We start from the raw sequence: 14,732 nt of genomic DNA, 5'->3' as shown, positions 1-14,732 counted from the left end.
AATGGATGAATAGAGGCAAACAAAAAATGGTGACACGGAAAAGTAGGAAGGGAGAAAACAGGGATGGAAAAAGGGATAAAGCAGAGAAAAAGAGCATCAGTATTTCTCAAACTGCAGGTCAATATCTATTATGGACTGCAATATAAATTTACTTGGTCACTACTAACATTAAAAAATAATATGCAATAAATTTATTAATGTGGCTATGTTTTTCAACATAGCCATTAGAAAGATGCCTTAATTAGAGGAGCAGAGCTAGGAGAACCTTGCATAGAAAATCAAGAAACATATTTGGAAAGAAGTATTTAAATTACAGTGTCAATATGAACTTGCTACAAGCCATGAGAGCTGACACACAATTATTATGCCAGTTCTGTTCCTTAAATTAGTTGAACTTTCAATGCACGTTCATCTCTATAAATGTCGACATTTTCCACTTCTTTCAGTATACTTACTCACTAAGCTGAGGAAAATTTTTATATACCAAAAACATAACAAAAGCTGCAGATAAGAAAATGGACACCAATATAAGAAGCGACATTCTTGCTGACCCAGCTTCTGCACAGGCTTTCTCTGAAAAAAAAAAAAAAAAATTATAATTAAGATAAATATAGAGGAAGACAGTATTCCAAGCCAGTAAATAATTTCCTGAAAGGTTTTCCTCCCAAGAAACTGTTCACACTTTTGCCCAGAACACTGTAACATTAAATTTTAAATACTACCATATTTGATGTTTATTAACTGGCCATAGTTCTTTGCAGGGATATATGCATTTTAGAAGCACAGAAAAACAGAACACCAGAATTTGTAGCACTGATTTGTTGATAAGCCAAAGGGGAAAAAAGGGCATTGCTCTAAATGCTATCACTGACTTTCAATTTTATATATCTATATTGGGAGATAACAGCATAGGCAGAATGGCCTCTTAAGAAAAATGAGGTAATCTGGCAATTACTTCAAACTGTCATGAGAAAGAACCCACAGATTCACTAATGCAACTGATGAATGTTACACTTTCTCTTTACACCAAGGGCTTCAGGATATAGTTGAACCTCAAATGTTTTGGGTGGCTCTGTCTGTGACTCCAAGAATGGGAGAATATGTTTGCATTCTCCAACAAGGTAGTCTTAGTGTTATCTTAAAAATCATATGCAAGTGGGCGGAGTCAAGATGGTGGAGTAGGAGAACACTGAGTTTGCATCTCCTCACAACTAGGGCACCTACCAGGTGATGGTGGGGAACTTTGGACATCTAAGGGAACAGGAGGAACCTGCGAGCGACCGGGTAGGACATGGGGGGGAGCGAGGGGGGAGGAGAAGTGGAGGCAGGAGGGACTGGCACCCCTGAGGGGCGCCTGGGGGAGAGGAAGGGTTCCCACGCCTGTAGGGGCCCACTCACAGGGAGGGGATCAATGGGGATGGGGAGAGACCGTCAGGGGATCAGAGCATTGGAAGGGAACGTGGCCAGCGTTTCCCCCACCCACTCAGGCCCCAGGGAGCCTGATGAGGTCCCAGGGCTGATCCTCCACCCTCCGAAGCCTCCTCCATCTGCGTGGGTCCTGGGGGTGTGAGAGGGAGGGGGAGAGGAAAAGTAGAGGCGAGATGGGACCAGTGCCCCGAGGGGTGGCTGGGGGAGGGGAGGGGTTCCCACGCTCGGGAGGTGGGCACTGAGGAGGGGCACACGGAAGGCACACTGTGATCCCCTACCCACAGAAAGGGGATCAGTGGGGACAGGGAGGGAACCTCGGAGGATCAGAGGGAACTTGGCCAGTACTGCCCCTGCCCACTTGGGTCCCAGCAAGCCTGCTGGGGCCCCAGGCCTGAGCCTCCACTGTGAGGCCCCCTCCAGCTGTGCTGAGCCTAACCCCTGCCCCCCACCCGCCAGGGCTTTTCCAGTCCTGAGCCTAGGCCCTGCCCCTGCCTAAGTCTGCCCCTCCCCCACAGCCAAGGCCTTTTCCTGCTTTTATTCTTTTTCTTTTTTTCTTTTTGCTATTATGGTTCTGTTTTACTGTGTTGCTATTTCATTTTTATTTGTATTTTATCTAGTATATTTCTTATCTTTCTAACTTTATTTCTTTTTTATTCTTTGTTATTGTTCTGCTCCTTTTTTCTTTTTTCTTTTTTTTGGCCACACACCAGGTGGCTTGCAGGATCTTGGTTCACAGGCTGGGGGTTAGGCCTGAGCTCTTGTGGTGGGAGCACCGAGTCCAAACCACTGGCCTAACAGAGAACCTCAGACCCCAGTAATATTAATCAGACTGAGGTCTCGCAGAGGTCCTCATCCCCACACCAAGAGCCAGCTCTACCCAGCTGCCTGCAAACTCCAGTGCTGGAAATCTCAGGTCAAACAACCAGTAAGACAGGAACACAGCCCCAGCCATCAAAAATAATGAGACGACAAAAAAATATGTTACAAACAAAGAAACGAGGCAAAAACCTACAAGACCAAATAAATGAAGAGGAAACATGAAACCTACCTGAAAAAGAATTCAGAGTAATGATAGTAAAGATGATCCAAAATCTCGGAAATAGATTGGAGGCACGGATCGAGAAAATACAAGAAATGTTTAACAAAGATCTAGAAGAACTAAACAATAAACAAGCAGTGATGAACAACACAGTAACTAAATGAAAAATACACTAGAAAGAATCAATACCAGAATAACTGAGGTAGAAGAACAGATAAGTGACCTGGAAGATAGACTGGTGGAAATAATTGCTGAAGAACAGAATAAAGAAAAAAGAATGAAAAGAATTGAGGACAGTCTCAGAGACCTCTGGGACAACATTAAACGCACAAACACTGGCATTACAGGGGTCCCAGAAGATGAAGAAAAAGAGAAAGGGTATGAGAAAATATTTGAAGAGATCATAGTTGAAAACTTCCCTAACATGGGAAAGGAAATAGCCACCCAAGTCCAGGAAACGCAGAGAGTCCCATACAGGATAAACCCTAGGAGAAACACACCAAGATACATATTAATCAAATTGACAAAAATTAAATTCAAAGAAAAAATATTAAAAGCAGCAAGGGAAAACCAACAAATATCATACAAGGGAATCCCCATAAGGTTATCAGCAGATTTTTCAGCAGAAACTCTGCAGGCCAGAAGGAAGAGGCAGGATATATTTAAAATGTTGAAAGGGGAAAACCTACAACTAAGATTACTGTACCCAGCAAGGATCTCATTCAGATTTAATGGAGAAATCAAAAGCTTCACAGACAAGTAAACGTTAAGAGAATTCAGCACCACCAAACCATCTCTACAACAAATGCTAAAGGAACTTCTCTAGGCGGAAACACAAGGAAAGAAAGAGATCCACAGAAACAAACCCAAAACAGTTACAAAATTGTAACAGGAACATACATATTGGTAACTACCTTGAATGTAAATGGATTAAATGCTCCAACCAAAAGACACAGACTAGCTGAATGGATACAAAAACAAGGCCCATATATATGCTGTCTACAAGAGACCCACTTCAGACCTAGGGAAACATACAGACTGAAAGTGAGGGAATGGAAAAAGATATTCCATGCAAACTGAAATCAAAAGAAAGCTGGAGTAGCATTACTCATATCAGATAAAATAGATTTTAAAATAAAGACTGTTACAAGGGATAAGAAAGGACACTACATAATGATCAAGGGATCAATCCAAGAAGAAGATATAATGATTATAAATATTTATGCCCCCAACATAGGAGCACCTCAATACACAAGGCAAATGCTAACAGCCATAAAAGGGGGAATAGACAGTAACACAATAATAGTGGGGGACTTTAACACCTCACTTACACCAATGGACAGATCATCCAGACAGAAAATAAATAAGGAAACACAAGCTTTAAATGACACAACAGACCAGATAGATTTAATTGATATTTATAGGATATTCCACCTGAAAGCAGTTGAAAACACTTTCTTCTCAAGTGCACATGGAACATTCTCCAGGATAGATCACACCTTGGGTCACAAATCAAGCCTCGGAAAATTGAAGAAAATTGAAATCGTATCAAACATCTTTTCTGACTACAACGCTATGAGATTAGAAATCAATTACAGGGAAAAAACTGTAAAAAACACAAATACATGGATGCTAAACAGTGCGCTGCTAAATAACCAAGAGATCACTGAAGAAATCAAAGAGGAAATTAAAATACACACAGAAATGAATGACAACAAAAACATAACAACCCAAACCTATGGGATGCAGCAAAAGCAGTTCTAAGAGGGAAGTTTATAGCAATTCAATCTCACCTCAAGAAACAAGAAAAATCTCAAACAATCTAACCTCACACCTAAAGCAACTAGAAAAAGAAGAACAAAGAAAACCCAAAGTTAGTAGAAGGAAAGAAATCATAAAGATCAGAGCAGAAATAAATGAAATAGAAATGAAGAAAACATTAGCAATGATGAATAAAACTAATTTAGTTCTTTGAGAAGGTAAACAAAATTGATAAACCTTTAGCCAGACTTACCAAGAAAAAAGAGAGGGGACTCAAATCAATAAAATTGAAATGAGGGACTTCCCTGGTGGTGCAGTTGTTAAGAATCTGCCTTCCAATGCAGGGTTCGATCCCTGGTCAGGGAACTAAGATCCCACATGCTGCGGGGCAACTAAGCCCACGTGCTGCAACTACTGAGTCCGCACACCACAACTAGAGACCCCACGTGCTGCAAAAAGAGAGAAGCCCATGTGCCGCACCTAGAGAAGCCCATGCGCCACAACGAAGAGCCCGCAGGCTGCAACAAAAGATCCTGCATGCTGCAACAAAGATCCTGTATGCCACAACTAAGACCTGACATAAATAAATAAATAATTTTTTAAAAAATAAAAATTTAAAAATTTAGAAATGAAAAAGAAGAAATTACAACTGACACCGCAGAAATACAAAGGATCATAAGAGACTACTACAAGCAACTCTATGCCAATAAAATGGACAACCTGGAAGAAATGGACAAATTCTTGGAAAGGTACAACTTTCCAAGACTGAACCAGGAAGAATTAGAAAATATAAACAGACCTATCACAAGTAATGAAATTGAAACTGTAATTACAAATCTTCCAACAAACAAAAGTCCAGGACCACATGACTTCACAGGCAAATTCTATCAAACATTTAGAGAAGAGCCAACACCTATCCTTCTCAAACTCTTCCAAAAAATTGCAGAGGAAGGAACATTCCCAAACTCATTCAACAAGGCCACCATCACCCTGGTACCAAAAGCAGGCAAAGATACCACAAAAAAAGAAAAGTACAGGCCAATATCACTGATGAAAATAGACGCAAAAATGCTCAACAAAATACTAGCAAACAGAATCCAACAGCACATTAAAAAGATCATACACCATGATTAAGTGGGATTTATCCCAGGGATGCAAGGATTCTTCAATATATGCAAATCAATGTGATACACCATATTAACAAATTAAAGAATAAAAACCATATGATCATCTCAACAGATGCAGAAAAAACTTTTGACAAAATTCAACACCCATTTATGATAAAAACTCTCCAGAAAGTGGGCATACAGGGAACCTACCTCAACATAATAAAGGCCATATACAACAAACCCACAGCAAACATCATTCTCAATGGTGAAAAACTGAAAGTATTTCCTCTAAGATCAGGAACAAGACAAGGATGTCCACTCTCACCACTATTACTCAACATAGTATTGGAAGTCCTAGCTAGAACAATCAGAGGAGGAAAAAGAAATAAAAGGAATACAAGTTGGAAAAGAAGAAGTAAAACCATCACTGTTTGCAGATGACATGGTACTATACATAGAAAATCCTAAAGATGCCACCAGAAAACTACTAGAACTAATCAATTAATTTGGTAAGGTTGCAGGATACAAAATTAACACACAGAAGTCTCTGGCACTCCTATACACTAACAACGAAAGATCAGAATGAGAAATTAAGGAAACAATCCCATTCACCACTGCAACAAAAACAGTAAAATACCTAGGAATAAACCTACCTAAGGAAGCAAAAGACCTGTACTCAGAAAACTATAAAACACTGATGAAAAAAATCAAAGATGACACAAACAGATGGAGAGATATACCATGCTCCTGGATTGTTAGAATCAATACTTTGAAAATGAATATACTACCCAAAGCAGGCTATAGGTTCAATGCAATCCCTATCAAAGGCATTTTTCACTGAATTAGAACAAAAAATTTTACAATTTGTATGGAAACACAAAAGACCCCAAATAGCCAACGCAATCTTGAGAAAGAAAAATGGAGCTGGAAGAATCAGGCTCCTCAACTTCAGACTCTACTACAAAGCTTCAGTAATCAAGAAAGTATGGTACTGGCACAAAAATACAGAAATGTAGATCAATGGAACAGGATAGAAAGCCCAGAGATAAATCCACGCACATATGATCACCTTATCTTTGATAAAGGAGGCAACAATATAAAATGGAGAAAAGGCAGCCTCTTCAATAAGTGGTGCGGGGAAAACTGGAAAACTACATGTAAAAGAATGAAATTAGAACACTACCTAACACCATACACAAAAGTAAACTCAAAATGGGTTAAAGACCTAAATGTAGGACTGTACATTATAAAACTCTTAGAGGAAAACCACTCTTCGACATAAATCACAGCAAGATCTTCTATGACCCACCTCCTAGAGTAGTGAAAATAAAAGCAAAAATAAGCAAGTGGGACCTAATTAAAGTTAAAAGCGTTTGCACAGCAAAGGAAACCATAAGCAAGATGAAAAGACAACCCTCAGAATAGGAGAAAATATTTGCAAATGAATCAACAAAGGATTAATCCCAAAATATACAAACAGCTCATGCAGCTCAATATCAAAAAAACAAACCACCCAATCCAAAAATGGGCAGAAGACCTAAATAGACATTTCACCAAAGACATACAGATGGCCAAGAGGCAACATGAAAAGGTGCTCAACATCACTAATTATTAGAGAAATGCAAATCAAAACTACAATGAGGTTATCGTCTCACACCAGTCAGAATGGCTATCATCAAAAAATCTACAAACAATAAATGCTGGAGAGGTGTGGAGAAAAGGGAACCTTCCTACACTGTTAGTGGGAATGTAAATTGATACAGCCACTATGGAAAACAGTACGGAGGTTCCTTAAAAAACTAAAAATAGAACTACCATATGACCCAGCAATCCCATTACTGGGCATATACCCTGAGAAAACCATAATTCAAGAAGTTACATGCACCCCAATGTTCACTGCAGCACTATTTACAATAGCCAGGACATGGAAACAACCTAAATGTCCATCAACAGATGAATAGATAAAGAAGATGTGGTACATATATATAATGGAATATTACTCAGCCATAAAAAGAAATGAAATTGGGTCTTTGTAGAGATGTGGATGGACCTAGAGTCTGTCATACAGAGTGAAGTAAGTCAGAAAGAGAAAAACAAATATCGTATATTAACGCATATATGTGGAATCTAGAAAAACGGTACAGATGAACCTATTTGCAGGACGGGAATAGAAATGCAGACATAGAGAACAGACGTGTGGACACAGGCAGGGAAGGGGAGGGTGGGATGAACTGGGAGATTAGGTCTGACATAAATACACTACCATCTGTAAAATAGATAGCTAGTGGGAACCTGCTATAAAGCACAGGGAGCTCAGCGAGGTGCTCTGTGATGACCTAGATGGGTGGGAAGTGGGGGGGTCCAAGAGGGAGGGGATATATGTATACATATAGCTGATTCACTTCATTGTACAGCAGAAACTAACACAACATTGTAAGGCAATAATACTCCAATAAAAAAAATTTAAATAAAGACTTCAGTAGGTAACAGTCCTCTTAAATTAAAAATTAAACAAGACATTTTGCATGGCAACTCTAAAATTTAACTACAATATTTTTCTTCCCATCATTAATTCACAAGTCCTAAGTAAGGAGTCCGAGGAGAGAAAGGTGTGGACTTAACTGGACTACAGAACACCACCCTAAGCCTTCCTTGAGTACACATCTCTCTGATTGCTACTTGTTGCCTTACAGTTGGATGATGAAATATATAGACATTTGTTGAACAAAATTAACCTCCAAGTTTAACTCGATACCTATTTTTTTCATTCTCTGAAAGGAAAACTTTTTCAAGCATTGTACTCAGCATAATGTAAACACAAGAAAACAGCTAATAATGCAATAAAACTAAGTGAGTCAATTTTGAAGCTCTCCATTCTTTCACACAAACTTGGAAACAGGGAGTGTTCCCTATTATGATTCCACAATTCTTTTTTAGTATAGTTCTAATAAATCTAGAGGCTAGCATGTAATTCATTTAGTTCTGAACAGAGATAAAAGTTATAAACTTGGGAATTCCCTGGCTGTCCAGTGGTTAGGACTCCACACTTCCATTGCTGGGGGCCCAGGTTCGATCCCTGGTCAGGGAACTAAGATCCCGCAAGTCCAAGGTGCAGCCAAAAAAAAAAGAAAGGTTATAAACCTTGCTTTAATGATTCAACATCTGAATGTGTAACATACACATTTATAATGTGCATCCTCCTTCTGGCTGCATTAGACACAAGTTATTTAGCATTTAGAGCCACCCACAACAGTGCTTTATACATTCATTAACCTCCAAATCTTCCATCATACTAATTCCCATTCTCAATTATCCCATTATCTGTTTTCCAACCTCCTTCCAGGCCAAAGGTACAGCTAGAGAAAGATCATTGTGCTCTCCTGGCTTACAAGTTCATATGCTTCCTGCTTTTCTATCGTCAATTAAGGTTATCACTGGCAAACTATAATCCTTTTACAGTACCCTCCAAAAGGGCTATTTCAAGTCTTCAAGCCTTTAATTCTACTTCCCCCTATTCTCACCCAATGAGGCTGTCTCCATACTTTAGAGAGCTTCCCAATCTCTACCTCAAGATCTGTTCATGAAATTATCTCCACTTCCCTCTTTCCCCTTATCTTTGCATCAAATGCCAACACACTTCCTTGCAGATCTTGCTCTCAGAATTATCTCATCTCCATTCACTGAATATCTCTAATTCTTCCCACTAACAAGCAACTCTTCTCTAACTTCTAATATGCATATATCTACCCTGAAAAATCAAAACTTAACCTTAATGCTCCTGTAGTAGCTCTCTATTTCTTATAACTTTCATATCAATATCTTTTGAAAAGCAAAATCTTTATATCTACAAGATTTTAGGAATCACTCTTACTGGTCATCTAGTCCACTAGTTCTAGACCTACAGAATCCTACCATTCTAATAGGTAGGAGGAAGCAAAAGACCCATCTCCCCTGAGGACACAGTTTACAGGAACTCTAACAAGGATTTCAGAGTTCTTTTTTTTTAAAATTTATTTGGCTGCATGGGGTCTTAGTTGTGGCACACAGGCTCTTTGTTGCAGCACGTGGGATCTTGTGTGGCGCGCGAGCTTCTCTAGTTGCAGCAAGTGGGCTTCTCTCTAGTTGTAGCGTGCGGGCTCCAGAGCACATGGGCTCAGTAGTTGCACTGCGCAGGCTCCAGGGTGCCCGGGCTCAGTAGTTGCACCACACGGGCTTAGTTGCCCCACGGCACGTGGGATCTTAGTTCCCCGACCAGGGATTGAACCCACGTCCCTTGCACTGGAAGGCAGATTTTTAACCACTGGACCACCAGGGAATTCCTTCTAACAAGTTTTTTATGGTTACAAGAATCTATTGTAACATTTTTGGAAGTAAATTTTATTTCAAGAGCTTAAAATTTTTTAAATTATGTATTAATAATCAAAAATGGTAGTATCATCAAGTATAAATTTAAACAATTAAAATAACTTTTTTATAAAATATAAAGAATTAACCATTAAAAAAACACACAGAGAGAAAGCATGTTTGCAGGCAGCAGAAGAAAGAGCACTACCTATCTTGTATAAAAGCTCATTCTCTGATATTTATGCCCTGCATCTCTGCTACCATTCAACCCACACAGCCTCACTATCATCAACCACTTTCAGGCACTTCCCCTATTCAGCGAAGACTAAGCCAAGCTTCAAGCAAACTTTTCATAATCCTAAAAGATACATCTATTTAGATGATTCACCCAGCCTCAAAGTTCTTATACTTTCATTTCTATTCAACTTTAGCCACCCACTTCCAGTGGTACACTAAGTTCTTACACCACCTGAGACTGCTCTATCTTGGATATTTTAAATTCCAACTTGCCATTCCTTGATCATCTTTATTCTTTCATGAGCTTAACATCTCCATTTTCTCCCTCTGTTGGGCTCCTCACTTCTCTTCCTTCTATGCCCAGCCTGGACTCCATGGTGTATGCAGCAGCACCTCTGATTAGAATCCTCACTCTTTTCCTTATAGCTAATCTAACCCAAAATCAGTGTTTCAAGCTCACTTTCTTCATTCCTATACCAAGATGGTTGAGCACCAGTAAAGAAAAATCATGAGTGACCCATCACAGAAATCCACGTCTATGGGAAAACTGACTTAGCCTCATTTCTACTCCCTTTTTTTAGGTGTTGAACATGAATCAGTCTGAGCCAATTAGGTTATTCTTACCCTCTGACAACAGTGATAGATTCAGGGATAAGCTTTTGATCTGAGGCAATCTAATCAGAGTTAATATCTAGATTTGTATTGCTAATACTTAGAAAAAGATTCTCAAAATTATCAAGGAAGCATTTAGCTTACCTGGACCTTCAAGAGGAATCAACCTTAAGGTAAAGCTAATATCAGGTAAGCAAAACAAGATATGAAAAAAATGTGATCCTGATGATATCACTGAGCCACTGGTCCCAGACTGAAGCCAGTGAATCCCACTTAATCTCTCAACTTTCTGGTTATATGAACCAATAAACCTCCTTTTAGCAAAGCTTTCGATTGTGTTTTCTACTGATTACAAGCAAAAGAATCCTGATATATAATATCTGGGTTGAGACTGACATCAACACATCATACTAATACCTTGGTTGATGTCCAAATGCCAATTTTAGTCTTAGTTCCCAGTTATCAGTAATCAGAGCTTTCTTCTTCTTCCAGTACCTAGCTCATAGCAGATGTTCAAAGGATATTTGTTGAACCACATTAGCAAGGCAGAACCTAGAACAGGCATCTGAGAGGGATTTATTATCCAATTTTGAACAATACTGCCTCCTAAGAGCTGTAAAACCAACTTCAAGACAGTGTTTCCCAAACATTTTTGGCTGCTTTCCACAATAAGCAGTGTATTTTATATCATGATCTGATACACACAAAATCTATATAATTGAAAAATAAAATTCAAAGAATACTTACCCCCTACTACATGCAAAGAACTCTGCTATTTTCTCTTCCATTTTTTTAAATGGCTCATGATTACCCATCAAATTCATTTCACACCGCTCACAAAGGTATGACCTATATATTGGAAAACGTGGTCCTAGGAGTTCTCTTAAATCAAAATGGGGAACTTCTATGATTTGCGAGTAAAAAGATCAGCCAGGGCAAACAACAAAAGAAAATAAAACACCTGGTCCAGGTACCCTTGCACACAGAGTAGGTCAAGAGCCTCTCAAGTAGTAATACCTCTTGTCTCTCACCCTTTCTAATCATGCAAGAATTAGACTTTCAGTGTTATTGCCTTGCTCAAATCATCACAGCGGTCCTCAGTAAGACTCAGACGTCGGACTAGAGTCAAGGCAAGGAATCCACTAAATGTACCAAACACTGCAATGTGAGGTGTAAAATATTTCAAGCATACACACAATGACAACTATTTGTCAAAATTATGTAGATGTATCAGTTAATAAAAATACAAATTTATTTAAAAATACATGGAATTTATAGAAACACTCTATTACCATGTATTTCTCAAGAGTTAATAAAAATTTTTTTATCTAAAACCTTTCCTTTTCTGAATAAATAAAAATTTAAAAAAAATCCTCTACTACTGACAAGTTTATCTCTTTATAGACACACACAAAAGGTTCACACTAACTAACCTTCAAGCCTAATGTTTCCCCCACCCAGAATCCTTTTCTGTTCTCTCTACTAACCCAAACCCTACTTCTCTATGAAGGCGTGCCTTCACATCTCTTCCCTCTGTCTTCCTATAGATCTGTAGTCCACAGAAGTCATTTGACAGCATCACAAAAATAACTTTGTTGAATGTGTTGTTCAAATGTTAAAATACAAGAAACAATTGTAAAAGCACTTTGGCAGTTTCAAGGTCTTATTTTCTGAACAGCTTAAGGTTAAAAACATAATAATAATAATAATAAAATAACTGACTGCTATCCCAAACCGAATGACAATCTTTAGGGATGTCCTATCTGGACACCATGGAAAATACTTCCTAAGTATTTTCCTATCTGGAAAATACTTTTTCAGGAAGCCCTTAGATTACTGTCATTCTCAGTTGCAGCATCATCAAAACAAGGTTACTATCATTTAGAGTGGATTTATACTTTGACAACACTTCATTTCTGGTTTTTGAAGTTATTTGGCTCTATTGTCTATAAGGTGTAAAAATATCCAAATATATAAAGCTGAAAGACCCAAATTAGACTGGAGACATTTTAAATTATTTGAAAATAAAATACCATTTTCTGCAAGACGTTTTCTAAATTTTTCATGTTTTAAATTTGATTCAAAAAATTTCAGCTGATGGGAATTCCCTGGCGGTACGGTGGTTAAGGACTCAGCACTTTCACTACCAGGACCCGGGTTCAATACCTGGTCAGGGAACTAAGAGCCACACTGCATGGCCAAAAAAAAAAAAAAAAAAATTTCAGCTGAATGTTAAACATATTATATCCATATATAAATTTTTAAAGTGTATAATACTTTACTGATGACTATAGTTACAATGTCGCTAGACACTCTTAAAAGACCCTCTCTTTACCCATCACTGGTGGTGGAACACATCAGTGTGAGTAAGATGCAGACAACTTAATGGGCATTTGTTAGGATTTCTCCAAGTTTATGGGCTTTGAAAGCATTTAGGAGCTTAAATCACTTCAACTGCTGAAAAGCAATGAAAACTCTACACCCAGATGAAATCAAAGTATTTAGTTTCTGGGTACATTTTTTTCTTAAAATAATATTTGAGGCCTTGAGAAATGCCAGGATGGCGTAGTGGAAAAAAAGCTTGAGAATAAGAGATCTTAGCTATAATAGTAATTGCTAACATTTATTCAGCCTTCACTTCACATAAGCCAAACATTACACTAAATCCTTTATGTGAATTATTTTGTTTAATCCACGCATCAATCTTAAATAGATATTACTATTATTAATATTATCACCATCCCCACTGTACAGTTCAGATACTGAGCTTTTGAAGGGTAACAAGTCCAAAGTCGTAAGTGGTAGAGCAGGGACGCAAACCCAAGTGTTCTTGCTACCTCGAAGCGGCACCTGGATGTAGTTAAATCCTTGCTTTTAGCCAATACTTCACTAATCAGGCTTTCTGACTTTGTGCAAGTTATATATCCACTCTGCACCTCAGTTTTCTCATCTGTAAAAATAAATCAACGAATGCTAATGTTCCTTCCAGTTCTGCCTAACTTCAATATTATCAATCTTACAATCTCCCTGAGCGTCAACCAGCCAGTGTCATTCCTTCTTCTAATTGAACTCAACTAAAAAAGAATTTACGAACCCACTAGGTGTCCGGCCTTGTGGTAGGCCGTAGCCTAGGTCCCCGACTCTGCTCCCGCCACTAGATGCCAACAGGCCCCCTTTCCGCAAATCCCCTGAACCCGCTGGGGTCCTTTCTCCTCCGAAGCCCCTCCCGGCACACTCCCGCCCCTGGGCCAGCCCCAGCTCTGGCTCCCAGAAGAGCTCACCCTTCAGGTGGTTTCCGCTGCCTGGCGCCGAGGGACCCCGCGGCCCCGCTGCCTTGTCCCCCGGAGGGGTCATATGGAGTGCCCCCGTCTGCGACCTTTCGACAACTCTGCCTTTCGTCATGGCTGCTGCAGGGAAGGTGGAGGAAGCGGGGTGATGCCGCGGCCCCTTAACAACAACTACGCGGCAGGCTCTTTACAACACCCAGGGGCCACAGCCACAGCCACTTCCGGGACGACGACCTCACCTGAAACGACCTCAGGCCCGCAAGCACAGTAACACTAAGCCAGGACCCGCAGCGCCTACTCGGACTAGGCTCCGCCCCGCACCGCCCCCGAGGATAGCGCGCTCGCGCCCGCCCAGTAATCGCGAGACTAGTCACGGTCCCCTTCCGCCCCACTTGCTGCCCCGCCCCTCTTCATGACTGCGCGCAGCATGCGCAGTCACGGTACCGGAGTCAGCGGGTGTGACTCAGAGACGCAGGCATCCAACGCGCAGCTCTAATTATCCGGAAGTGCGATCTCAGAGACTGTAATGCCTTTGTCCTGGCGACCGGAAGTGCCCGGGAATGATTAGTTGGAGTTTCGTGGTGGATGCTGATTCAGCTGACTCCCTTCTCTACCAATTCGAGAATCTGTCTCGAATCTGGAGGGGCTAGACAATGCTTGCTCTGAAGATGTTGGAAAACATAAAGCCTGAGCCGAACCCACCGAGTTTCAGGAAACTAAGGCTCAAGGAGCCTGTAATCTGTGAAGGTCACAGGGTGGCAGAAATCGGTTTAGAATCCAGTTTTCTTGTTCCCAAGCCAATGCTTTCCCACGTCATCGCCCTGCCACCCCTCATTTGTAAATCCAGGTCAGCATATTTATCTTTTCCTTTCTCAGATCCCAAACGTACCTTTTTTGGCGGTTACTTTTTCCACT

General features: G+C 40.0%; 1 protein-coding gene across 1 annotated transcript in view; it reads right to left on the bottom strand.

Annotated features, from left to right (window-relative positions):
- The window catches only part of TMEM41B (transmembrane protein 41B), a 30,580-nt gene extending 16,356 nt beyond the window's left edge, over positions 1–14,224 (bottom strand). Inside the window, exons 1-2 of the mRNA XM_027115430.1 lie at positions 13,812–14,224; positions 456–573 (exon numbers count right to left, since the gene is read on the bottom strand). Of these exons, the coding sequence (XP_026971231.1) occupies positions 456–573; positions 13,812–13,932 (239 nt within the window). The 5' untranslated portion in view covers positions 13,933–14,224. The remainder of the gene's footprint in view (positions 1–455; positions 574–13,811) is intronic.
- Between the last annotated feature and the right edge of the window lie 508 nt (positions 14,225–14,732).

The sequence above is a fragment of the Aethalodelphis obliquidens genome, unplaced genomic scaffold (assembly GCF_003676395.1).
Source record: "Aethalodelphis obliquidens isolate GAN/ISIS:26980383/991018 unplaced genomic scaffold, ASM367639v1 scaffold14, whole genome shotgun sequence".
Lineage (NCBI taxonomy): Eukaryota > Metazoa > Chordata > Mammalia > Artiodactyla > Delphinidae > Aethalodelphis > Aethalodelphis obliquidens.
The sequence above is the reverse complement of the archived record's forward strand: the minus strand, read 5'-3'. Positions and strand labels throughout refer to the sequence as shown.